At 46.3% G+C, this 22,831-nt stretch overlaps 1 protein-coding gene across 3 annotated transcripts in view; it reads left to right on the plus strand.

Annotated features, from left to right (window-relative positions):
- POLR3A (RNA polymerase III subunit A) overlaps positions 1–22,831 on the plus strand; it is a 319,330-nt gene that overhangs the window by 218,700 nt on the left and 77,799 nt on the right. For all 3 annotated transcript variants that reach the window (XM_086922444.1, XM_086922446.1, XM_086922445.1), the window contains exons 18-19: positions 7,990–8,108; positions 9,898–10,035. In XM_086922444.1, coding sequence (XP_086778570.1) covers positions 7,990–8,108; positions 9,898–10,035 — 257 coding nt within the window. The remainder of the gene's footprint in view (positions 1–7,989; positions 8,109–9,897; positions 10,036–22,831) is intronic.

Genomic DNA, 22,831 nt, shown 5'->3' on the forward strand with positions numbered 1-22,831 from the left:
AAACTATCAGCGGTGCAAGTACTTGGAGCCATTTCTATCAACTGTTTTTGCACTAGTGCACTCTTGCTGCACAGATTTGCAGCTTTTCCAGTGTAAACACATTTGCGAATTTACCAATCCAATGTTGCGATATGCAAATGGATTTGCAGATTGCGAGTCCAAATTGTGTAAGCCCTTGCTGCTTTCAATGTAAATGAGTAATTGTGTTATCAGTGGTTCGCAACCATTACGGCATTGGCAAACCAATGAAGGGATAACACCAGAATGCAGGGTGATATTCATTTGTAAAGTGAAACCTTTCGGTGAGGGGCAGCTTCCTCTGTGTGAATGTATGCATTAGCAGTGGGGCAGCAAACTGTTCACCAGATGTCACTTAGCTGTATTCCATTTTGTTCATTTGGCCCCTTCAAGCAGCAGCAGAGGGCAGCATATTTCAAGCGCTGTGATGAAGGTCTGCTGTCTCTTGTAAGCCTCTTTCAGAAGGATTTACTAAGGGAATCTTGTCTCTTTGACATATAAGGCAGGCTTTCTGCGAAACATTCTGAATTGCCATTGAACGCTATGACACTTTAGTAAAATGTCTGTATGAGCTTTTTGCACAAACAGCAACTGCATTGCAGCCTGATCTTCAGTACATCAGGACTTTAGTCTCTTCAGCCAAAATATTTCAAGCTGCCGGTGGTTGTTTTCGTGTCCCCTCAATATAGGTGATATTGATTCAACATTTTGAAAATGGAGCTGACTGTTATTTGCTTATATCAGTCAAAATCTTCTGCTACTCTGTTTCAGTCAGATATTACTTCAGTGTTTTGACATTGATTTTTTGCCCACATGGGCATTTGATGTAATATACAATTGTAAATGTTCCATAAAATTTCTAATTTTGATTTTCTCTCCGTTTTTTGGCACTTTACATCACCTTTTATTATATTTTGCCACTTATACTTTTCAATTTTCTTTTGTTTTAAGTGTTTTGATAATGGGTCCGTTTGTTGTATGTTTCATCAGACTCTTTTTGCTCAAATTATCGTTTATAATTTTGTTTCCAATTGTTCTTTGATTTTTCCCCCCATGTATTTCTAAAGACTATAACGTTTCTCTGTGGTGTAGAGTATTGAGTTGAGTGGACACTTGTTAAGATTGAATTCCTTTTTGTATGAACTCCTTCCTTTCATTGCCTAATGAAGGTGTTATAGGTACTCAGAACATGTGGCAGTTACTCTTTATAACCCTCCTGCAGTGGCATGCAGTCTTTAGGTAATTTGTTTCAATGGATTCTGATAATTAATGAATTTCAGTATGTGGTCCGTTTCTTTCAAAGAAAACCTTAGTGTATTAGTCTGCTATTGAGTCGTTTAGGACATTCCAGGAAAAGACATGCTGAATATTGGAGAAGTGTGGCTCAATGGTTAGAGCGGCAGACCCTGATGCAGAGGTCTGGCCCGGGACCAGGGTTCAATTCCCGCCTCGGCGGGTCTTGGGCTCAATTTCCTCGGACCTGATAATTCTCGCTTTGGTGCCTATTCTAATCATGGGTCCCACTCTGCAACTCTGGGCAATAGCTTACTTAATCTCCACAACGGCCCCAACAGCGCTAGGATGCCTGGCTGCACCTTGGGGGTGCCCAGGAGTGGGTGCCTCACAGGGTAAAAGCCAGGAAGGGTTCCACAGCGGTATGCGTACAAGCCCCGGAGACACCCCATGTGGGGTGATTCTGGAGCTATACAAGTACTACAACATTTACATTTACATATTGAATAAAGGCTGCATTGTGGCCTTGTATTTGAGCTGACGATAATTAACCAACAAAGATTTATGCAACATTTGCACTGCACCGTATTAGGCAATCAACAAACGTTTTGGTACTGTACCGTAGCTGTCCCAGTCATGACTGTGACACATCCAAAATGTAGTGTTACTTTTGTTTTTTACCCAAAGCAAAGTTCACAGAAGGTAATGTGCAGTAAAACCCTCCGGTCTGAGTCCTTATGCATATCAATGGTAAAGGGTATTTCCAAAATGTGGGTTTTAGATGTGGTCTATTGTATAGAACAGACGTGCAAGTCTTTAAACATCACACCGAAGACAAACAGTATAAATGATGACTTACCATACTGCCGTTTTTTCGTCCTCAAATGAGCAATAGATAAAGTCCCAGAAAAGGATAAACCAAGGAGTATATATAGTCCGTGTATTTCCTCATACTGAAATGTAATCTAACTTTTAAACCAGTGCTGACTCTCGGGTTCTTTATACCAGAAGAGGTGTGGCGCCGCGGCTAGGGCGACTGACTCCGGAATCTGGGGATCACGTTTCGATCCCCGGCACCTGCGGCAGATTAGCCCAGCACCATGTGACTCTGGGCAATAGCTTGCTTAATCTTCCCAACGGCCCCCAGCGCCTAGAGACCCTTACGGGTGATTGTGCTCTTTATAAATGTGGATTATTATTATTATATGTCAAGATGCAGAAATGTAAAACGACCATGTGGCAGTTTGAAGTAGCTCTGCTGGAGTAACAGGATTTCTTAGTACTACAGACATGAAGGGTGAGTGCTTCCTTATGTGCTCCAAACATAGGAAGTGTCTCAGGTTGTGGCACGGGTAAAACCGTATCAACACAAAATTGCTTAACCCCTTCGCTGCTCATGACGAGCTCAGCTCGTCATGCAGTACACTGGTCGTGTGCTTACAATGGGAAATCAGAGAATGCAGCGCCGCAGGGGAAAACCTCTAGCAGCCAAGGTGTTAACTTTGGCATCAAGTCAACACTAAAGGGGTTAACAAAATATCTGGCAGTATTGGCAGCGCATCCAAGGTGGCATGCTGTACAGTAGCCATACCTTGACTACTTGTTAGTAAACTCATTTCAGCAATGTCGAGAAATCTTAAGCAAGGTATTATTACCAATTTATCACTAGTGTTTCACGGTCTTTCTGAAAGAGTAATTTCCTTCACCTTTACAGTTGAAGACCTTTATGAGACTAGAGATAAATAAACAAAGCACGTTGCCACTAAGAATCCAGGCATTTCAACCTCCTGTTCGCCTTTACCAGACGTCACAATCTCTCAACTACAGGATTGTGGTGAAGTTATTAGGAATTATGGCATCATACTTCTGCTTAATAGCTTGTGCTCATTTCCCCATGACATTAGTACAGGAATGACTTAAGAATGTTCATACGACTGGAAGAATATAGTGGATGTCACCAACAAAGAGAAAAAACTCTAAAATGGTGGGTGCTGGAGAAGTAATGAAAAGATGGATATTTAAACAGTTAGTTCCTGTGGTAGCATTAACAATGGATACATTGTGCATAAGTTGGGGGTTGAGCAAATAGTTTGTAAGTAGGAGTTGACCAGATTGTGGAAGAACCTGTCCCATTATAGAACCTACATTTGGTTCAAAGAGTCTAATATTGCCTCCATTTTAGTCAAAGCTTAAGCTTAAGCTAACATTAACATTTCTTGTACTATCAACAGCGTTTCTGGTTGCTACCATTTCTGTGAAGTCACAGGCAGTGATTGTTGAACAGCCTTATTTGCAGTGCAGTCGTAGTGAGAAGAAATCCAAAATTAATTACAAAAGGGGGTTTTAATTTTTATGTCAGTCGAGTGATCTGTTTACAAGGTCGTTACTAACATCCAAGTAACAATGTAAACAACCTTTGTAAAATGTTGGTGTTTGAAGGGTGGTGAAATATTACTTGGAAGAAACCAACATTTTCGAACTAACACAAAAATGTTACTGGTTCCCCACAGATGAAGGGAAGCCAGTCACTAACGGAGTGATTACAAAATGGATTGTACAAACACCACAGTATGTTGCAGTTTGTCCAGCAAAATATTGATTCTGAGGCCCAAAGCACATTTAAGAAACAAGCATTTGCAATGCAATAGCTTTCGCATTTACGAGAGTTTAAGATATTGTCATTGTAAATGACAATGCCTATTATTTATGTGTTTTGAAAACCTGCAAGCGTGTGTAAACCCTCACTTAGTTCTTATAGGGGTTACTTACGAGAATCAAGGCTGGCAATAACTGCGCCTCTTTTACTGCCAGCCTTGCTTCTTGAAAGCAAGGACTATAAGTACAAAGTGCGTTTTTACACATCGCTTGTAGGTTTTAAAACGTATAAATAAAAGGCATTGTCCTGTTCAATGCCAATAGCACAAACTCTCGCAAATGAGAGACCTATTGCATTGCAAATGCTTGTTCAACCTCTTTGGCTGTTAAGATGGTTTACATTTTATCCCATTGTCAATAGGTAGCTGCTGCATAAGTGCCACTACAGTGAAATGCATTGCTAAAAGCACCACAGAGAAGAGAAGGTAAGGCAGCCAGCTGAAGTGAGTTTATTTAGCTCGATAAAGAAAAAAATCGTACCCCTAGAAATTTTCTTTGGATCGCCTGTTCTTTACAGAACAAGAATCACAGATCGTCATTGTTGCAAATATTTACACAAAATGACTGAAACATAAATTATAATGCAAACTTTAAATGGATTCAATAAAAATACCTTCAAAAAAGTGTATTAATCCATAAAATGTTCAAGGGGACAAGATTACTGCAGTTTAAAAAAGATTTTTTTTTTTAACAGTTCTGAGTCTGGCTGAAGGAAGCTAGATAAATTACATATTTTCCATTCTGAAATATCTACATAGAGAACCAACCGGTTAGATTTCTTTACTATCATAAAATAGACGTCTTTCAGAAACAACATAATATTTATTTAAAGAACCAAGATGTGTCATTATTCTATACACTTTCAAGTTCACACAAGAACCTGAAGCACACAAACATAATGCATAAGTATTCATTCAAATTCAAACAAAACAGAAATGCATCCACAAAAGGGCTAAAAAATTCTTACATGCTTGTTCCATTTAATTCGACACGTAACCTACAAATTAAATTTTTATTTCAGTTACTCATACAGCCGGGGGCAAAGCTAGAATAATCTGATAACAGAAATATATAGCAGACCTGTCGAACCCCCTGCAATTTGCATGTGACAGTTCCATTTAGGGTGTAAAGCACACAAGAAATAAACACAAATACGTCCACACCCAGAGTCACATTGAGCTGCCACATGTCACCAAGTCATGGCGGGAGAGCATCATTTGTTTCAGGCAAGGTTACAAGGTCACCCTTGCCGAGACACCACATGATCTGCAGCCATCTGCGGAGTCCATGCAGTGGCTTGCGGACTAGCAAGTCAAGAAGAGGAAAACTCACAACAGAGGAGTCAGTCACCCACAAGTTCATGCTGGGTGCTGGAACGCTGAGCCAGCCCATCACAGCGATTCATTGGAAAGATTATTCCATGACCTACATATGCTCATTGAGGAAGGAACCGATATGGGAACAGCTCTGCACAGGCAGAAACTTCGACCACAAACCAGATAAAAATGTAAGCTGTAAAACTGACCCTGTGCGAGTATGACAGTACATTTCCTGATGCCAAACAGGAAGTTACAGGCAGGGAACGAAAATAGGTGAGGGACAAACAATCAGTTTTCTAAGCGGGCACAGAATTCAGTGCAAAGTGGCAATACCAGATTAAATTGCATAACTGAGGCGGGCATTGATGCAAGCCTGTACGGAAATGCACATCACCGTTTCCTCTCTAACCTTTCTACTTTTATGAATACTGGCAATAAAACAAGATCTGAATGTCAATTTCAATCAATGCAGATGCAATGTAGAAGAGAGTCTAGAAATGGAGGAAGTTAGGACGTGTTCGGCGATTCAGTTCTGTTGTTTGAGAATAAACAGAGTGAATTAAGCAACATGAGCAGGGTATTGGCAGAGGGGGGCGCGTTAGTGAGCAGCAAAACAAAGGAGACAGAGCGGAAGTTAAAAGCACAGACTTGAAAGGAGGGGGGGGGGGGGGACTGGTAACTGAAGTAAACAACCAGCGAAGGATGGTGGATTGGATGGCCTGGGGAAATGCGATCATATACATTGTCCATACCACCTTGAACCTCTAGCAGACGTGTAGTGCACACACAACCAAAAGCTTTCAGCCAGAATTAAATGGCGCAGGCACTTCTAAGAAGTGCTCGATGTGAATAATAAGTGTGCGTTAAAGTGAAAACGCTCCCACAGCCGAGGCAGTGTTCATGCCTGCTGCATGGTTTACTCTGATGGCAGCAGCTTTAAAGAGCCAGCAACACTACTAAGAAAAGAAGAAAACTGCCTCTAACATTTGACCTCGGTCTTTGAAAGCACAGCAAATGTAAGGAGATAAGACACAATTTACAAGTTCTGCAGGGTTGAACCAAAAGAATGAGTTGGGGAGAGCGTGTCCTGCAGGCAGGAAAAAGTGATTTGAAAAAATAGTGCTCTCGGCTGTAATTAGAATGTAGGGAGTAACAACAAATGTAATAGGGAGTGTCCTCATGGGAGATTACAAGGCGGCACTAAGGAGGGATTACTAAATCTACTGACCAATGAAAAGCCATCTTTTGCAAACAGTAACAGGAGCCAATTAAAAAGATGGGGGAAAAGTGGATGCTTATACCTGAATACAGCATGTCTCGAAGAGACAGCGCAAGCGCTACCTAGGCGAGACCTAAAAAGAGCTCCTTTAGCTTATAATTGAAATGAGTTCCTTAATGGCATTTTAACAGCATCAACATGCTCATTGACAAACGTACTTACAAAACATTGTGCGGCTATTCAGCCAAGAAAGAAGCCCAGTTAAGACAGACAGGGTAATAACGTTTGGGGGTTTTCACATTTTACTCTCCTTCTGGGTAATAAATGCACAGCATGTGAATCACACTAGGTTCACCCTGAAAAAGAAATTAGTTGCATATCTATAACAATAGTTTAGCAACTTTAAACCGTTCTAGTTTCACATGCTAACTTCCATCACCCTGCCATGGTGTAGTGGATATTACACAAAGGAAACGACTATTCAGGCAGTGTAGGCACCCATCAAACGTAAGGACAGTTCTAAAAAGAAAAGTGCAGGGGCCTAATGGAGCCCGCCATTGGCTCTTATGCCTACGCATGTTGCTGAATCCCAAGACCGCTTTCCACTCCTCACTGTTGCAGGTTCTTTTTCATCTTTGCTTCTCCCGTTGTCTGGCTTCCTATCCTTTTCTTCCTCTTTTTTCACTTCACTGTCTTGCTCTCTCTTGCTCTGGTGATAAGAAATAGCTCCTGATCCCAGAAAATCCTAGTACCGATCACTACATCCTCCAGCACAAATTAGCAGTGAATGTACCTGCTCTACGTCATCCCAAAGGAGATTCTCTCTCAGGGGAAGTTGGATAGGAAAACCTGTAAAAACCTACAGAACAGGAAACCCTGCATGTGCCACCAAAGACAAGCTGTTGGCTTTGATTATGCCTGTCATGGGGCATAAAGAAAGACGAATACGCTTATGCACTCATAAACCCATAAACATTTTCATCTATCTAGTGAATGCATTGCCAAAATTCAAAAGTTGCACAAATGGGTGCCACTCTGGTGGCTGTCTCTCCTAAGTTCAGGTCTTTCCTTAGAAGGTGACTCCAGTGTATCTCCGTTGAAATGTTTGCAGTTGATGCTCCAATACTAAACAGATAGTGTCTGTGTTATTGTAGTCCAAGTCTATGGGTCTACATGTGATGGGGAGAACCAAGTTGATAAATTCTTGGCTGTCAGTTGATCTGTTCATCCCTATACATTCTTAATATTGCTATCCATTTGGCCCGTTTCCTTCCCATGTCTCTTGATTCAGTGGAACGGTATCTGACTTTTTAATTTCTCCCTCCTCTTGACCCTGGCCTCTGCCCAGTAAGGGCACAGCATGCAGTGCAAGGCAGAGTAAACGTGGCATGGAGTTCACTGCCAGCCAGATTTGTACAGTAACATTTGATGACATTTTGAACTCTCCAGCTTTTAACCCCTCATTCAAAGAGTTAAAAAAAACTGTAGAGTTCTTCACGTCAGTTTGGCATGTATGGTCCTAAATGATAACCTTTCTCTTTTTAGGTTCCTTCATCAACATCTCCCAAATGATCGCCTGTGTCGGACAACAGGCGATCAGTGGGTCCAGAGTGCCAGACGGCTTTGAGAACCGTTCTTTGCCTCACTTTGAGAAGCACTGCAAGGTAAGCGTGTCTCCCATTGATGTATGCACATTTGTTTTGTTTCTGGCACAAGTGAGATACTTAAATACCCTGAAAGGCAGAAGTGGGGCAGGATTCTACACTGACTTTAAAAAAGGCATGAAAAAGATCTGTGCTCATGGGAGTAGTTTGGGTGCTTTTTATTAATCCAAGAGGGTTCCTGTTTGAGAAAGAGGTTTAGAAGTTTTTTTATTTAATTTTATTTAAAAAAGAGCCAATCGTTTTCGCTTTGAGTAGTTTTTATACATGTATCATACTGAAGCAAGGGCTAGTGATGCAAAACTGCCCTGAATTGCATTCTAAATAATTTCTAGGGAAGTGTGTAGTAAGACTCATGAGGCACTATATAAAACAGCAGGTGATGGTATCCCTGAAACATTGCATACTCTGAGACACATAGGGCACTGTGAAATACCCAGAAACACTAGGACTTTGCCAACGTCCTTCCTCCAGCATTTTGGAAACAAACTGTGCAGTTCTCGGGATGAAAATAAGCATTGCTTCCCATTTCATTCTATCATCGGATCATATATTCATTTGCCTGTCAACTGCAGTAGGTTTGTTGAGATATTTCCAAGGTCTTCTGTGGCCTGGACTTCTTCCATGTACATATATCACGTGCAGCTGTAAGTTAGTAAATAGTTATTTCTTCTAAGTTTATATATACTGGTGTGGGACCATAAGTCTGTGTGCAAAAGAGCTCCTATTTGCTACATCGAAATATGACAGGACCTAAGCTTTACAGATCCTTAACCCCTTCGAGGCTCATGACGAGCTCAGCTCGTCATGCAGTACACTGGTCGTGTGCTCATGATGAGCTGAGCTCGTCATGAACAATGGGAATAAATCAGAAGTAGCACAGAGGGGGAATTGCTGCAGCACTGATGGTGTTAAGCAAACTCTGCCTGGTGAAGTGTCAAAGCGCTGTTATTTCTATGATGTCACCTCCTATCGCTTGCAGATGTTGCTGCTTGTGATACCCCAACAGCGCCAAAGAGGTCATGTAATTGGCATTTGATGCACTATAAAAGAATTGCAAAAGTTAACATAAATCTAGAGATCAGATCAGCATTTACTGCTTGAGCACATTTCATATGTTAATTTCGAATGATCCATGGATAGCTGCCGGAAAGATCATCAGCAGGAGAAGGGTTTGATGGATCACTAAACTAAATTATCCCTTATAGAGATTTCTGTTTGAATCCAGTGTTCCAGATTCGAATCCTGACAGGGCTACCCAGCTTTTAATCCTCTAGAGGTTGACAAAATGGGTAACCTGGATTTTTTTTTTAATACAAGTGTATTGGGATGTAGTTTGCACCAAGCTATCCAATGGATTGCCTGAGTTTTACAAATATACTTTATTACATGCTGTTTTATGTTGTTTTACATGAAACCATAACCAGTGTGATTGTACTCATTTGGTTGTATGGGAAAGAGTTTGAAATCTGATTGGTCTAGCACCCCCGATGGTGGTAATCTAATTAGACTACATCAGATTCCTGAATCTGGATCATATTGTAAAATGAGCACGGCCTTCATTACAATTCTACATCACATTGACCCTACTGGTATGTTGTCTGACATTGTCCGAGATGCAGCTTGGGTTGCCGGGGGAGGAGGGGGGCACGTTTACTCTCTGACATCCCTTGTTAGAGGGTTCCAGCTGTTTAAATGCTGTCTTGATGATTATTTGTCCACATCTATATTTATAAACTTTTTTTCTTCTGTGCATCTGATGTCCTCCTCTTTCTTCCATCTCTTCTTCTAGCTACCTGCTGCCAAAGGCTTTGTTGCAAATAGTTTTTATTCTGGATTGACGCCTACTGAGTTCTTTTTCCACACTATGGCTGGACGTGAAGGCCTTGTGGACACTGCGGTAAAAACAGCAGAAACCGGATACATGCAGGTAAGCTCTGCACTGGCTCATGCTGTATTTCACTTTCCTAGACGTGATTGAGACTAACCATTCCAGTAATGTGAGCTGTATTCCTTACTAGAGTTCTGTTCCTGTTTCTAAAATTAAACAGCGGTGAACATGAGAAGAAAAGTAAACGAGATTACCTGTTCTGTAGTAGGGGATCTCTGTGTATAGTCGTAATCTAGTGAATAGTCCCGCTCATGAGCGTGTACCCCGGAGCAATCAAAAATAATCTCTTAAGATGTCTAATAATGCAGTCCTGCACAGACACTTAAGAGAGAATTTAAAGATATATAATGCAGCCTATATCCACAGGCTACACTGTCTAGTACTTCAACTAGACATTCCACCAAAACCACACACAGCACAGCCTGCCAAGTTTTCTCCATAGAGAAAAACTTCCCCTTTAAACAGCAAAGCCTCTGGAATGATGGAGAGGAAGGGAAGGACAGACAAGCCCCATAGACTGCCATTATGTGGCTCAAAAAGGTATACCGTGCCTTTAAGGAAACTTTCCAGAACTTTCTCAGCGGGTAGAACCTGCCCAGCAGGTCCCATTTACTTTCAGTTCTTTTTTCTGGCTCCTGCTAGCAGGACTCTGGAGCATTAGCTCTTCAATTTGAGCTTTTTTTAATTCAATTTTTGTGTATTTCTGGATTTTTGGCAGCTTCACTCGACGTCTTTGGCCTTTATCTACATTCTGCTGTGTTTTTTTTGGCAGAATTTCTGCAGTCTTCTTGTCTTTAGACTATTTCTTTCTGACAAGTGCTTGCCTGCAGTTGAATTAAAGACCAAAGCTGAAGCTCACAGGGTTTGTATTCTGTGTTTGCCTGTGTCTTTTGACACCTGTCTTCTCTGTACCTTCTTTTCCAGGAGGCTTCGGCTCCCAGGTTTGGAGCAGGGGAGTTTGAAGGCATCTTCAGCCTCTGGGTAAGGAGAGGGTAGGTCCTCTACCGAGTCCCATGCTGTGACGTCTCTCGTTTCTCCCCAGTAGGAGAGAGTCTGAACTATGACGCGGTTCCGGTCAGCGTCGAGGACGGCGACATCGAAAGCGGGTATACTCTCCGTCAACCCAGGACTCCGGTCAACGTGACGTTGAACAACGTCGACATCATGGAGAGCCTCGACGTCATGGAGAGCCTCGACGTCATGGAGAGCCTCGATGTCATGGAGAGCCTCGATGTCATGGAGAGCCTCGATGTCATGGAGAACCTCGATGTCATGGAGTGCCTCGACGTCATGGAGTGCCTCGACGTCATGGAGTGCCTCGACGTCATGGAGAGCCTCGACGTCATGGAGAGCCTCGATGTCATGGAGAGCCTCGATGTCATGGAGAGCCACGACGTCATGGAGAGCCTCGACGTCATGGAGAGCCTCGATGTCATGGAGAGCCTCGATGTCATGGAGTGCCTCGACGTCATGGAGAGCCTCTACGTCATGGAGAGCCTCGACGTCATGGAGAGCCTCGGCGTCATGGAGTGCCTCGACGTCATGGAGTGCCTCGACGTCATGGAGTGCCTCGACGTCATGGAGTGCCTCGACGTCATGGAGTGCCTCGACGTCATGGAGTGCCTCGACGTCATGGAGTGCCTCGGCGTCATGGAGTGCCTCGGCGTCATGGAGTGCCTCGGCGTCATGGAGTGCCTCGGCGTCATGGAGTGCCTCGGCGTCATGGAGTGCCTCGACGTCATGGAGTGCCTCGACGTCATGGAGTGCCTCGACGTCATGGAGTGCCTCGACGTCATGGAGTGCCTCGACGTCATGGAGTGCCTCGACGTCATGGAGTGCCTCGACGTCATGGAGTGCCTCGACGTCATGGAGTGCCTCGACGTCATGGAGTGCCTCGACGTCATGGAGTGCCTCGACGTGACGTCAGGGAGTGCCTCGACGTCGAATGGCAGTCATGCTCGACATCGAAGTGCATGTCATGCTCGACATCGAAGTGCATGTCATGCTCGACATCGAAGTGCATGTCATGCTCGACATCGAAGGGCAGTCATGCTCATTTTGGAGCTTTGGTCGCTTGGGCTCCGCTGTCTTCTGTTAGGTCCAGACGTCACCATCATGGATGGCTAGGCGTCTCTGTACAGTGCTGCTTGATGTCGAAGTGAGAGGGTTTGACACCGTAATGATGTCTTGACGTCGAGGTGTTGGTCAATGTCGTAGAGACAGTCAATGTCTTAGTGATGGTGACGTCGCAGTGAGGTCGACGTCATGGGTTACCGCCGCAGAATTATTGCCGGTGCTTGACGCCTGGGTCTTGTTCCAGGCCTCGCTCCGTGGTGAGCTTCTCATCGTAGGAGGGGACTTTGTGTTCCCGGCAACGTCCACTCTCGACGCCGAGCAGTTGATCAGCGTCAAGTAACCCTTCTGATGGGAAGTCTGTGGCTACTTACCACTTGTAAGCGAGGGACGTTGGTCCTTATGCTTAGTTTTGAGTATTCGCATACCTACTCATCGTCTAGGTCGCCTCCTACTCTGCCACCACTGGTGTGACCACCGGGGATGTTTCGGAATTCTCTCTGGTCCCTCTCCCACCCACCACCTCAGGGGCCTTTGCCCCTCAGTCTGCGAACCCCCGTGCCTTGATGCCAGGGATGCATCTTCCATGAGTACGGGGAGGTGCTCTCCTACTCTTACAAATTTTCCTCCTAGCGGGTTGTTCACTGGTAAGCGGTACTTTACTGTCCACTACCACCTGCCAGGAAGTTCTAGCTTCAAACGTACTCCTGACTTGGTCACAGGGGTGACGGCATGCAGACAGCATGCTGTGGCCCGCTGTTTCTGGGCCGTTGTGGTGAGATCCCTGTGTGGGGGTGTTTCTTCACCGATTTGTGGTTCCCCTGCAGGGAGACAGGAGGGAAGCCTTACAAGAGATAGTCTTAAGGGCCTGATAGTTTCAGATCTAATCATTGGTGTTGGAGGAGAGTTTTTCTCTCCTGGCGACCCCCAGGTGTTGCCTTGGGTTTGTCCTACGTTGCCATACTTGTATTCGTCTGACATCTATGCAGACTGCGGCACAGCAGTGTGCTACTATTCTCCCGTTCTTTGGCTAACCCTTGGGCTGCCATGAGGGTAGTGAGTGGTCCGCATGAAGTCTGATTCGGAGACTCTTGAAGGCTGTAGGTTTGGGGAAGCGTGGAGAATGGCGTAAGGCCTTCCGCCCTTTCCAGCTGCGTTTTTCCTCCCAGGATTTGTCTGTGGTCCCGGGCCGCCATTTAATAATTCACAAGTATATTGTGCGCATACGCGGGAGAGCTTGATGCTTCTCGGCGAACTAAGGCCGGCTGGGTCTAAGACAGTCTTCGTTTGTCAGCCCTCCTCCAGCAATTCCACTGGTTCGCTCGCAGGTCCAGCTGCGCGATTTCCGAGCGGAGGCAGTTACCCTGTTATGAAGAAGGGAGATAATATGTCCCTCGGTCTCTAAGAGAGGGTCTGTACTCACAGTGCTTTCGGGTGCGAGAGAAGGACCAGAACGAGTTCAGGCCCATTCTGGTTTTGCGTCAAGCAAACTGATGGTTGCTGTCTTTGCGCCGGATTTATCCTAAGCTGCAACAAGGAGACTCGTTGTGCGCTATGGAACTGCAGAATGCGTACCTCCAGGTGCCCATTGCATCGAAACATCGAAAGTTCCTGCGCTTCCTCATCGGCACCAATCACTATCAGTACACCGTACTACCGTTTGGACTGAAGTCTGCACCCAGGACTTTTTCGAAATGCATGGCTGTGGTAGCAGCGCACCTGAGAAAGAACAAGGTGTTTGTCTACCCGTACCTGGACGATTGGTTGATCAAAGCCTCCACCTTCCAGGAAGTGCAATTGCACTTCAACAGGACGGCCATCCTGCTGAACCGTCTGGGGTTGCACATAAATCTGTCCAAGTCTGTCCCGATTCAGGTACAGTGCCTGCAGTACTTGGGAGCCTCCATCAATACGTTGTCGGCAAGCGTGTCTCCCTCGGAGGAGCAACGCTTATCCATCCTTCGGAAGGCTCAGGCTCGCATAGCTGCTCCATCTACAACAGTGAGGACGGTGTCTTCTCTACTGGGATCGATAGCCTCTTGGATCTTCCTCACACCGCACGCGCGCCTACACATGAGGCCGCTACAGGAATGTTTGGAGGACCAGTGGGGCCGGAGGAAAGGGTGTTGGGACGACCTGATTCAGTTGTCTCTTCACGCCCAACAGTCGCTGAGATGGTGGTGCTCGGCAGAGAATATCCTTCAGAGGGGTTCCTTTCCGCAAGGATATCCCGACTCGGGACTATCGTAACAGATGCGTCTCTCCTAGGCTGGGGAGCGCATTCAGACCATCTACAGATCCAGGGAACATGGTCTCCGGCGGAGTCCACATATCACATCAATTTCCTGGAACTCGGAGCTGTTCACTTGGCACTGAAGGCCTTTCTTCCATCCTTCCAGCCCAGCTCCTTGCTTGTCAGACTGATAATACGACCACGATGTATTACCTCGACAAGCAGGGGGGCTCGAGATCGCGCACAGTCGCAGGAGGCGCAGGCGATCTGGCACTGGCTGCTAGCCAGAGGATTGACGATAACGGCGACTCATCTGCCCGGTGTACAGGATGTTCAGGCGGACGCCCTCAGCAGGCTGCTTCAAGAAAACCACGAGTGGGTCATAAACGACGAAGTGCTCGAAGCAGGGCCGGACTGGGAACTGAAAGCAGCCCTGGCAAATTTTGCCAGACCAGCCCCCGTCCGAGGCGTAGCGAGCGAGTGCAGCCTGCACGCCCTACCACTACTAGAGGGGTTTGGGGAGTTTTCCCCCCAAGAAAATTTTGGAAAACAGACCAAAATGGTGAATTTTACAGCACATTTTTCATTACATATTCAATTGTATCAAATTTAAAAAAAACAGTAAATAGTAGATGATGACCTCAAAGAGCACCAGGTTACCCACCCAGTCATATGTACCCCTTGACATTCTTACAGAGAGCACCAAAAATAGACACGAGTAGTGAATCAAATAGGACAAAGTAAAAGTGAGATCAGCCCCCATACGGTCTGAAGAACAAGAAAACGCAATTCAAGAACAAGAATTGCCAATGTAAATGGGTTTGTTTTCTGTCTAATGAACAGATGTTCGCAAGCTTGAATAATACACAAATCATGTAGCACAAAGGTAGCAGAAGTCAGTCCTAATTTCCAACAGATAAGACGCTCTGCTGCACGTTATAGGTACCTGTTCTTTGGGGATGACTGGGTATTTAGATTTTCTTCCTCTCCTGTAGCTGTTATTTCTATTAGGGAAACTTGTACTGCTGTTGTCCATGCTGTACCGCTGTTGAGCTTTAACAAAGCTAGCAAGGGTAGTTTTTCTTAGTTCAAAATCTAAAACCACTAGTACAATCAAGGAGCGAAGTGTAGGGGGACATAGGAAAGTAGGTACAGGATACACAGGTGCAGGACACAAAGGTGAAATGTTTACATTAAAGACCTCTCAAGCACTGATGGTGTCACTACACCCCTCTGGAACACACCCAAAGCGGATTTAGGAACTGCTCCCACTCCCATGCTCTTCGGAATAACTGTTAGCTCGTCTGACAGGCCCTTGCATAGGCATGCCTTCCCTTAAACCTTATGTTACTCCACTGTACAACTGCCCTAACTTTTTTTTATAGACTTATTACATAAAGGCACTTATGCACACTGCTTGCTGTATCTTTTAGCGGCTATTGTAAAGTGTGAATATAACCAAAGTTGCTGGGGCACCATATAAAATTGTTAAACAACTAAATAAAATAAAAAGTGGTTGTACAGTGTGAAGAGGTCTCAGGGAAGAAAGGAAGAAAATAGGGTGCAAGTGGGGAAGTTCAGGTAACATGGGGTGCGCACTGTGCAAGGGCACAAAGGGTTCATGGGGACACAATGTAAATGCACAATGCAATGATGAGCGAAAAAGTGCAACAAAAACACACACGCTCACACACACTTATACAATCTGATATAACGTGAGCAGACTTGCCTAGCACACACTGAACTGGTAACACAGGGGAATCAGCATTGCATACTTTACTTGCACACATATGCAACCACACATGTACACACCAACAGGTGCACACACACTTGTGGACACACATGTAAGGAACAATTATAATGGAGTGGTTGGATGGCAATGAACTGTGGGAACAGTGAGAGCCTTTTGCACTGACCGCATTTGTAGCAGCCCCAGTTGGCGCTGAGATAGTCCATTCAGGTGGGGCAGGGAGCCATGGATGTCCGGTGCAGATCAACGGTGCTCGGAGCAGTGGTAGGAAGGGACGGGGTGGGGGGGCACAGGGATGATGCCTTTGAGAGGCGCCAACTCTCTGCAGCAGTGATCTGTCTGTCAGCGGGGATCACATCACAAAACTTGCTGTAGGACAAGGTCCAGTGAGACGTAACCCACCCACACTATGCCATGAACACAGAGGTCACTGGTAAATATACCTGATTCAAGTGAGGGTGGTTGGATGGGCTACTCTCTGCCAAATACAGAAAACGTCAACTAACTGCAAGACCAGCCATGTCCCTACCTCTTGTTGTCAACAAGCCACGCCACATCCTTATTTGTGTGTGTGTGTCTGCTTACGCGCGCCTGGGAGAGTGTTATTTGGCATATGGCTGCCAAGTGCCAACTCGCTAGCCAAGCGGAACTTATTGCTGGGGTCATTTCTGTTTCCTCACACAGCAAAGTGCAGGACCTAGCAGGAGGCGTCTAGAAAAAGACACTAGCAGGCGCCGCCGTCACCACCCACACTGAACACACAAGTGCACATTTTAACAGTGCAAACATCTTTCTTGTGAAATCCGGACTATGTAATAAAACATAGGTCACGAACTGAGCCAGCGTCAAGGGAACGCACCAAGGGCTCCTAGAAATGTACACGTTAGCCTTACCAACAGGAGCTATGTAGTGGCAACTTAGTGCAAGTGGCAAGTAACACCTTAAAAGAAAAAACAAAAAGACTCGTTGGTGTAAAATAAAAAAAATAAAAAACTAGAAGGCACTGTTGGGGCTTGTGCTGAAAAATATATTTTTAGCAGCCCTGCTGTGCTGACCCCAACTTTCGCCCCAATTACAGCCCCCAAGAGTCAAGCAGCACAGCTCCACCAAAGGGAGTACACGTGTCACGTATCCTGCCTGCTGCTGGCTCGGAACATTTCAGCTGGACCTGCTCGGAGTCGGACCCGAACAACAGACAACAAACACCCTGACAAAAAGAAACCCCATTTTTAGGTTTCGCCTATTACCATTCGCTTGCGAATGGAATAGGCGAAAATTCATGGGCTTGATCGAATAGTGAAACCACTGCGGTTTCCACTGCGGTTTCTTTACAGTGCATGTGAGGTCACGTGACCACAAAAGCGGGTCACGTGACCACACACGCACGAGCATCTCCCTAATCCGCCTGCCCCCACCAGGCTCTCCCGCCCCCATCCGGCTTCCCTCCGCGCATCTGCCTATCACACTTCTCCCCTCGCACGCATTCCCGCCCCCCCACCAGGCTCTCCCGCCCCCATCCGGCCATTTGCTTTTTCGAGCCGAGCATGGCGGAATAGTCTTGCTTTCCCGGTTTTAGCTTGTTTTTCTTTCGTTTCTATTTTTCGATTCCCATCGTTTTCTCGTCATTCTATACCTTCCCGCCCCCCACCAGGCTCTCCCGTCCCCATCCGGCTTCCCTCCGCGCAGCCATCTGCCTGCCACACTTCTCCCCTATTCCCATTGTTTTCTTGTTTCCCCCCTCCCTTTCTCATCACGTTGCTCATCATTCTATACCTCGTAGTTTTTTTTATATTCATAAGTGTTGTTTGCTTTTCAGCCGTCGCTCATGTGCCCCTCTCTCCCAATCTACTTTACATGTTGCTCTGTCGTCAGCGTCCTTCTCCCCCACCCGCTCTACACTGCTCTTTCACCCATTGCTTCTCCTACCTACCCACGCCCTCTGTTGCTTCACCTCACCCGCACCTCACTGCTCGACTCTTCGCCCCCGCTCTCTGGTGTTCCTCGTGCACTCCTACCTGCTCCCTCCATGTGACTTCCGCCACAAACCCTGGCCCTCTGCGTTACTTCTCACAACCTGCGCCTTCAGCATTGCTTCTGCCCACACCGACCCTCCGTCTTTCTCTGCTATCAGCAGTTTAAAAAAAAAAATTGTTACCTTTCCAGTTCCGTAAATTAAAAATAACTGCTCTTTCACCCATTGCGTCTCCTACCTACCCACGCCCTCTGTTACTTCACCTCACCCACACCTCACTGTTCTCCTCTTCGCCCCCGCTCTCTGGTGTTCCTCGTGCACTCCTACCTGCTCCCTCCATGTGACTTCCGCCACAAACCCTGGCCCTCTGCATTACTTCTCCCAACCTGCGCCTTCAGCATTGCTTCTGCCCACACCGACCCTCCGTCTTTCTCTGCTATCAGCAGTTAAAAAAAAATAAAATTGTTACCTTTCCAGTTCCGTAAATTAAAAATAACTGCTCTTTCACCCATTGCGTCTCCTACCTACCCACGCCCTCTGTTACTTCACCTCACCCACACCTCACTGTTCTCCTCTTCGCCCCCGCTCTCTGGTGTTCCTCGTGCACTCCTACCTGCTCCCTCCATGTGACTTCCGCCACAAACCCTGGCCCTCTGCATTACTTCTCCCAACCTGCGCCTTCAGCATTGCTTCTGCCCACACCGACCCTCCATCTTTCTCTATCAGCAGTTTAAAAAAATATATATATTTACGTTTCCAGTTCCGTACATTAAAAAAAATTGTCATTTTGTAGGCATGAGCATTGGTGGATCATACACACCTTCAAAATAACGTGACCGCCACGTAATAGCGCCTTCATATACACAGGCATAATTTTGTGTTATCTTGTCTCTGTTTATATTCGTGCCTGACTTTCATGACTTTGTACAGTGATAAAATGACGCTTCTAGCTATACATTATATGCTTCATTTAATTGAGGTTATTGTTTATTATAGTTCCCAATAAGCAGTAGCTCGATATTTTGGACTTTTGAAAAGGCCATTATATCCTTTTTATGGTAGACGTTGTCAAGTATCACCAAATCTGTACCCCAAATAAACTTTTCTATTGCTCTGTGCCATTGTCTGGACTGTGAAGTAATTTCACCTCCTCTTTTTGAGGAAGGTGGTTCTGTTGTGTACTGGCAACAACACTGTAATATTTAAATAGAGCAAGCAAGGGGCCCAAGTGTGCTCACTTTTGCTGCCTTGCTGTGGACTTATAGGACGGGGCTCTATGCAAGACATCACCTTGGCCTGCCACACTTCTCCCCTCGCACGCATTCCCGCCCCCCCACCAGGCTCCCCTCGCACGCATTCCCGCCCCCCCACCAGGCTCTCCCGCCCCCATCCGGCTTCCTCTTTTTCTTGCTTTCCCGGTTTTAGCTTGTCATTTTTTTTCCTTCGTTTCTATTTTTCGATTCCCATCGTTTTCTTGTTTTCCCCCTCCCTTTCTCATCACATTGCTCGTCATTCTATACCTTCCCGCCCCCCCCCCCACCAGGCTTTCCCGCCCCCATCCGGCTTCCCTCCGCGCAGCCATCTGACTGCCACACTTCTCCCCTATTCCCATCGTTTTCTTGTTTCCCCCCTCCCTTTCTCATCACGTTGCTCGTCATTCTATACCTCGTAGTTTTTTTTTTATATTCATAAGTGTTGTTTGCTTTTCAGCCGTCGCTCATGTGCCCCTCTCTCCCAATCTACTTTACATGTTGCTCTGTCGCCAGCGTCCTTCTCCCCCACCCGCTCTACACTGCTCTTTCACCCATTGCTTCTCCTACCTACTCACGCCCTCTGTTGCTTCACCTCACCCACACCTCACTGCTCGACTCTTCGCCCCCGCTCTCTGGTGTTCCTCGTGCACTCCTACCTGCTCCCTCCTTGTGACTTCCGCCACAAACCCTGGCCCTCTGCGTTACTTCTCACAACCTGCGCCTTCAGCATTGCTTCTGCCCACACCGACCCTCCGTCTTTCTCTATCAGCAGTTTAAAAAAAAAAAAATTGTTACCTTTCCAGTTCCGTAAATTAAAACAAGCACTGGCGTTGCCAATAGGTTTCGCATTTGGAAAGTTGGAGCTATTGGTTTTGTAAATGACATTTTATATTTATATATTGTTATTGACCATGCCAATAACGAAATATAAATATAAAATGTCATTTACAAAACCAATAGCTCCAACTTTCAAAATGCGAAACCTATTGGCAACGCCAGTGCTTGTTTATAGAATCTGACGTGAGCTCATGTTTGAGGTCAGTGCTGGCCGGGTCCCGTGGCAGGAACCAAAGCAGGGCTGCCTGCAAAAGTGTAGTGGGGGGTAACTAGAAGTGGCTTCTTAATCTGTGCTCGTCTCCCCAGGAGTGTGTGTGTCTCGGCTCGGGGATTCACGGCCAGGCCCAGGCACCGCAGCCCAAGACTGTGCAAGCAACTCAACTTAAGCGAGGCAGGCAGCATTCTACGCATTGATCACATTTTATCTAAAAGAAAAGAGGGGCTCCATTTTATCAACTATATCTGTATAGATTAGAAAACTCACAAAATATCAGTAGTTAAAAGAAACTGGGGAGTGTGTAACAGTGTGCACTGTTGAAGACTTTTAACAATGTGTGCATTCATTTACCATGTCTTGTTTTATTTAATGGTATTTTAGCCTCACGTCAAATCTGAAACAAATGCAAATTCTGCAAGGAAGCCATGCCCACTTAAGAAACAGGGTGAAAGTGTTAGAAATGAAATACACAAAAACACAGCTCCATGTTATTTCCTGTAGTCATTCAATGTGTTCTAAAGCGAAATTGGAGGGAACAGAGTTTGACACGGGAGCATCTGGGATGTCAATGGAATAATTAATAGGGGAGAAAGAAAACGAGTGGAAAAAAAACAGCAATCTTGAAAAATTGGAGAAGACAGCTTATTTTTTCTTTGAGCGCTTGAAGGAATTAAATTGTTGAGAGATGCAGAAATGAAGTCTGTCTGACCTTTCCCTCGTGCTACTACACAGCCACCACCTTGCTCCGGCAACCGGCTCCGCCGGGTCCGCCCTGGCCCCTGCTCACCAACAGCTTCACTGGCAGGCCTCTGTGCTCACATATAAATCCACACCCAGGGACCTCAGGGCGCTAGCGCGCTGTTGCTGCGCAGAATCGGGCCGGGGATGAAACAAAAAGGTATAGGCAGGCTTGGGTATTGGCCAAGGACCTGTGCGAGAGGGGGGGTGGGGGTGGGGGAAACGACGACGACAGGGTGGCCTATACCTTTTGTTTCATCCCAGCCCACAGTGCCATGATGATGATATTTCAATTTGCAACTGGTGGTCGGACTCAGACGCGGACAGACACAGGCACTACTCTGACTCAGTTTCAGTGACTCACCTACGAGCGGCGGAGCAGTCGGCAGCAGGGAGAGGTAGCAGCTAGAAATAATTAAATTATGGGGCACAGGCCAGATGGTATGCCTCTCACTCTCACTCTGTCGTTGTAACAGGCAGTCTCTGGCTAAGTTCTGGAATGCTCCTCGACCCTGCCTCACCGGTCACATGCAAGTTTTATTAAGCATGCGCGAGCCCCAATTTGGCCCCAGTGCGCACAGTCACCACCAGCTGCCCCGCCCTACGGTGGGTGAAGTGAAGATACCGCGCAGATGCGGCAGCGGAGACTGCGCGCTGCGCGTGACCCTATTAAATGGTGCCCCAATGCATATTTATGCAGAGAATCCAGGGTGATAGTTGTGCTTTTTTTTTTCCTGCGCATGGATCGCCGAGCGCGGAGCGAGTAGGAGACACGCAGAGTAGTGAGAGTGACTACTACTGTACTGAGTGAGTGAAGTGAACTCTGGTTTACTAACAGTCACAGTCCGGACTAAAAACCGGCCCCCTGTCAAAAAACCGGCCCCCAGTCAAAAAAACGGCCCCACCCCCATCCAGCCTACCGGGGGATTTCCCGGTGCCCGGCATTGCCAGTCCGGGCCTGGCTCGAAGACATCTTCGCCGTGTGGGGCACTACAGACGTGGATCTGTTCCCCACCGCCGAAAACAGCAAATGCCGCGACTTCGCCTTGAGGTATTACCAACCGGGGACGCTGGGGAACACGTTATGGATCAACTGGTCGAACAGCTTCCTGTACGTTTTTCCACCCATTCCCCTGATTCCGGCGGTGCTCATCCAGCTGGCCCAGTCTCGGGCGCGGATGATCCTCATTGCTACGAAATGGCCCTGGCAGTGGTGGTTCACGGACCTGCTCCACCGGTCTCTTCAGCCTCACCTACGACTGCCGTGTCGGCCAGACCTTCTCACGAAGTTCGGGGGCAGATGGGGCTCCCCAATCTCTCGTCTTTGAGTTTGGCGGCATGGCTCCTGAGATAGTGCAATATGGCCATTTGAATCTCCCTGCAGATTGTATGGACATACTGAAGGAAGCCAAGAGACCTTCCACTAGGACTTCTTATGCGTACAAGTGGAAGAGATTTTGCATCTGGTGCAGGTCCAAGAACTATAATCCAACGGCATGTAAGGAAGATGTCATCCTTCCGTACCTTTTACATTTGGCGCAGTCTGGCCTTAATTTTCATTTTATTAAGGTTCATCTCGCTGCGCTGACTGCCTACAGGAAATGCCCTTCACAGACCTCCTCCTTCCAGATCCCTGTGATCCAGGATTTTTTGGAAGGCTTGTAGAAAGTGTTTCCTCCTGTCCGGCTTCCTTCGCCTTCATGGGAATTGAATGTGGTGCTGTCCAGATTGAGAAAGAACCTTTTGAACCTATTCATAAGGC

The sequence above is a fragment of the Lissotriton vulgaris genome, chromosome 5 (assembly GCF_964263255.1).
Source record: "Lissotriton vulgaris chromosome 5, aLisVul1.2, whole genome shotgun sequence".
NCBI lineage: Eukaryota > Metazoa > Chordata > Amphibia > Caudata > Salamandridae > Lissotriton > Lissotriton vulgaris.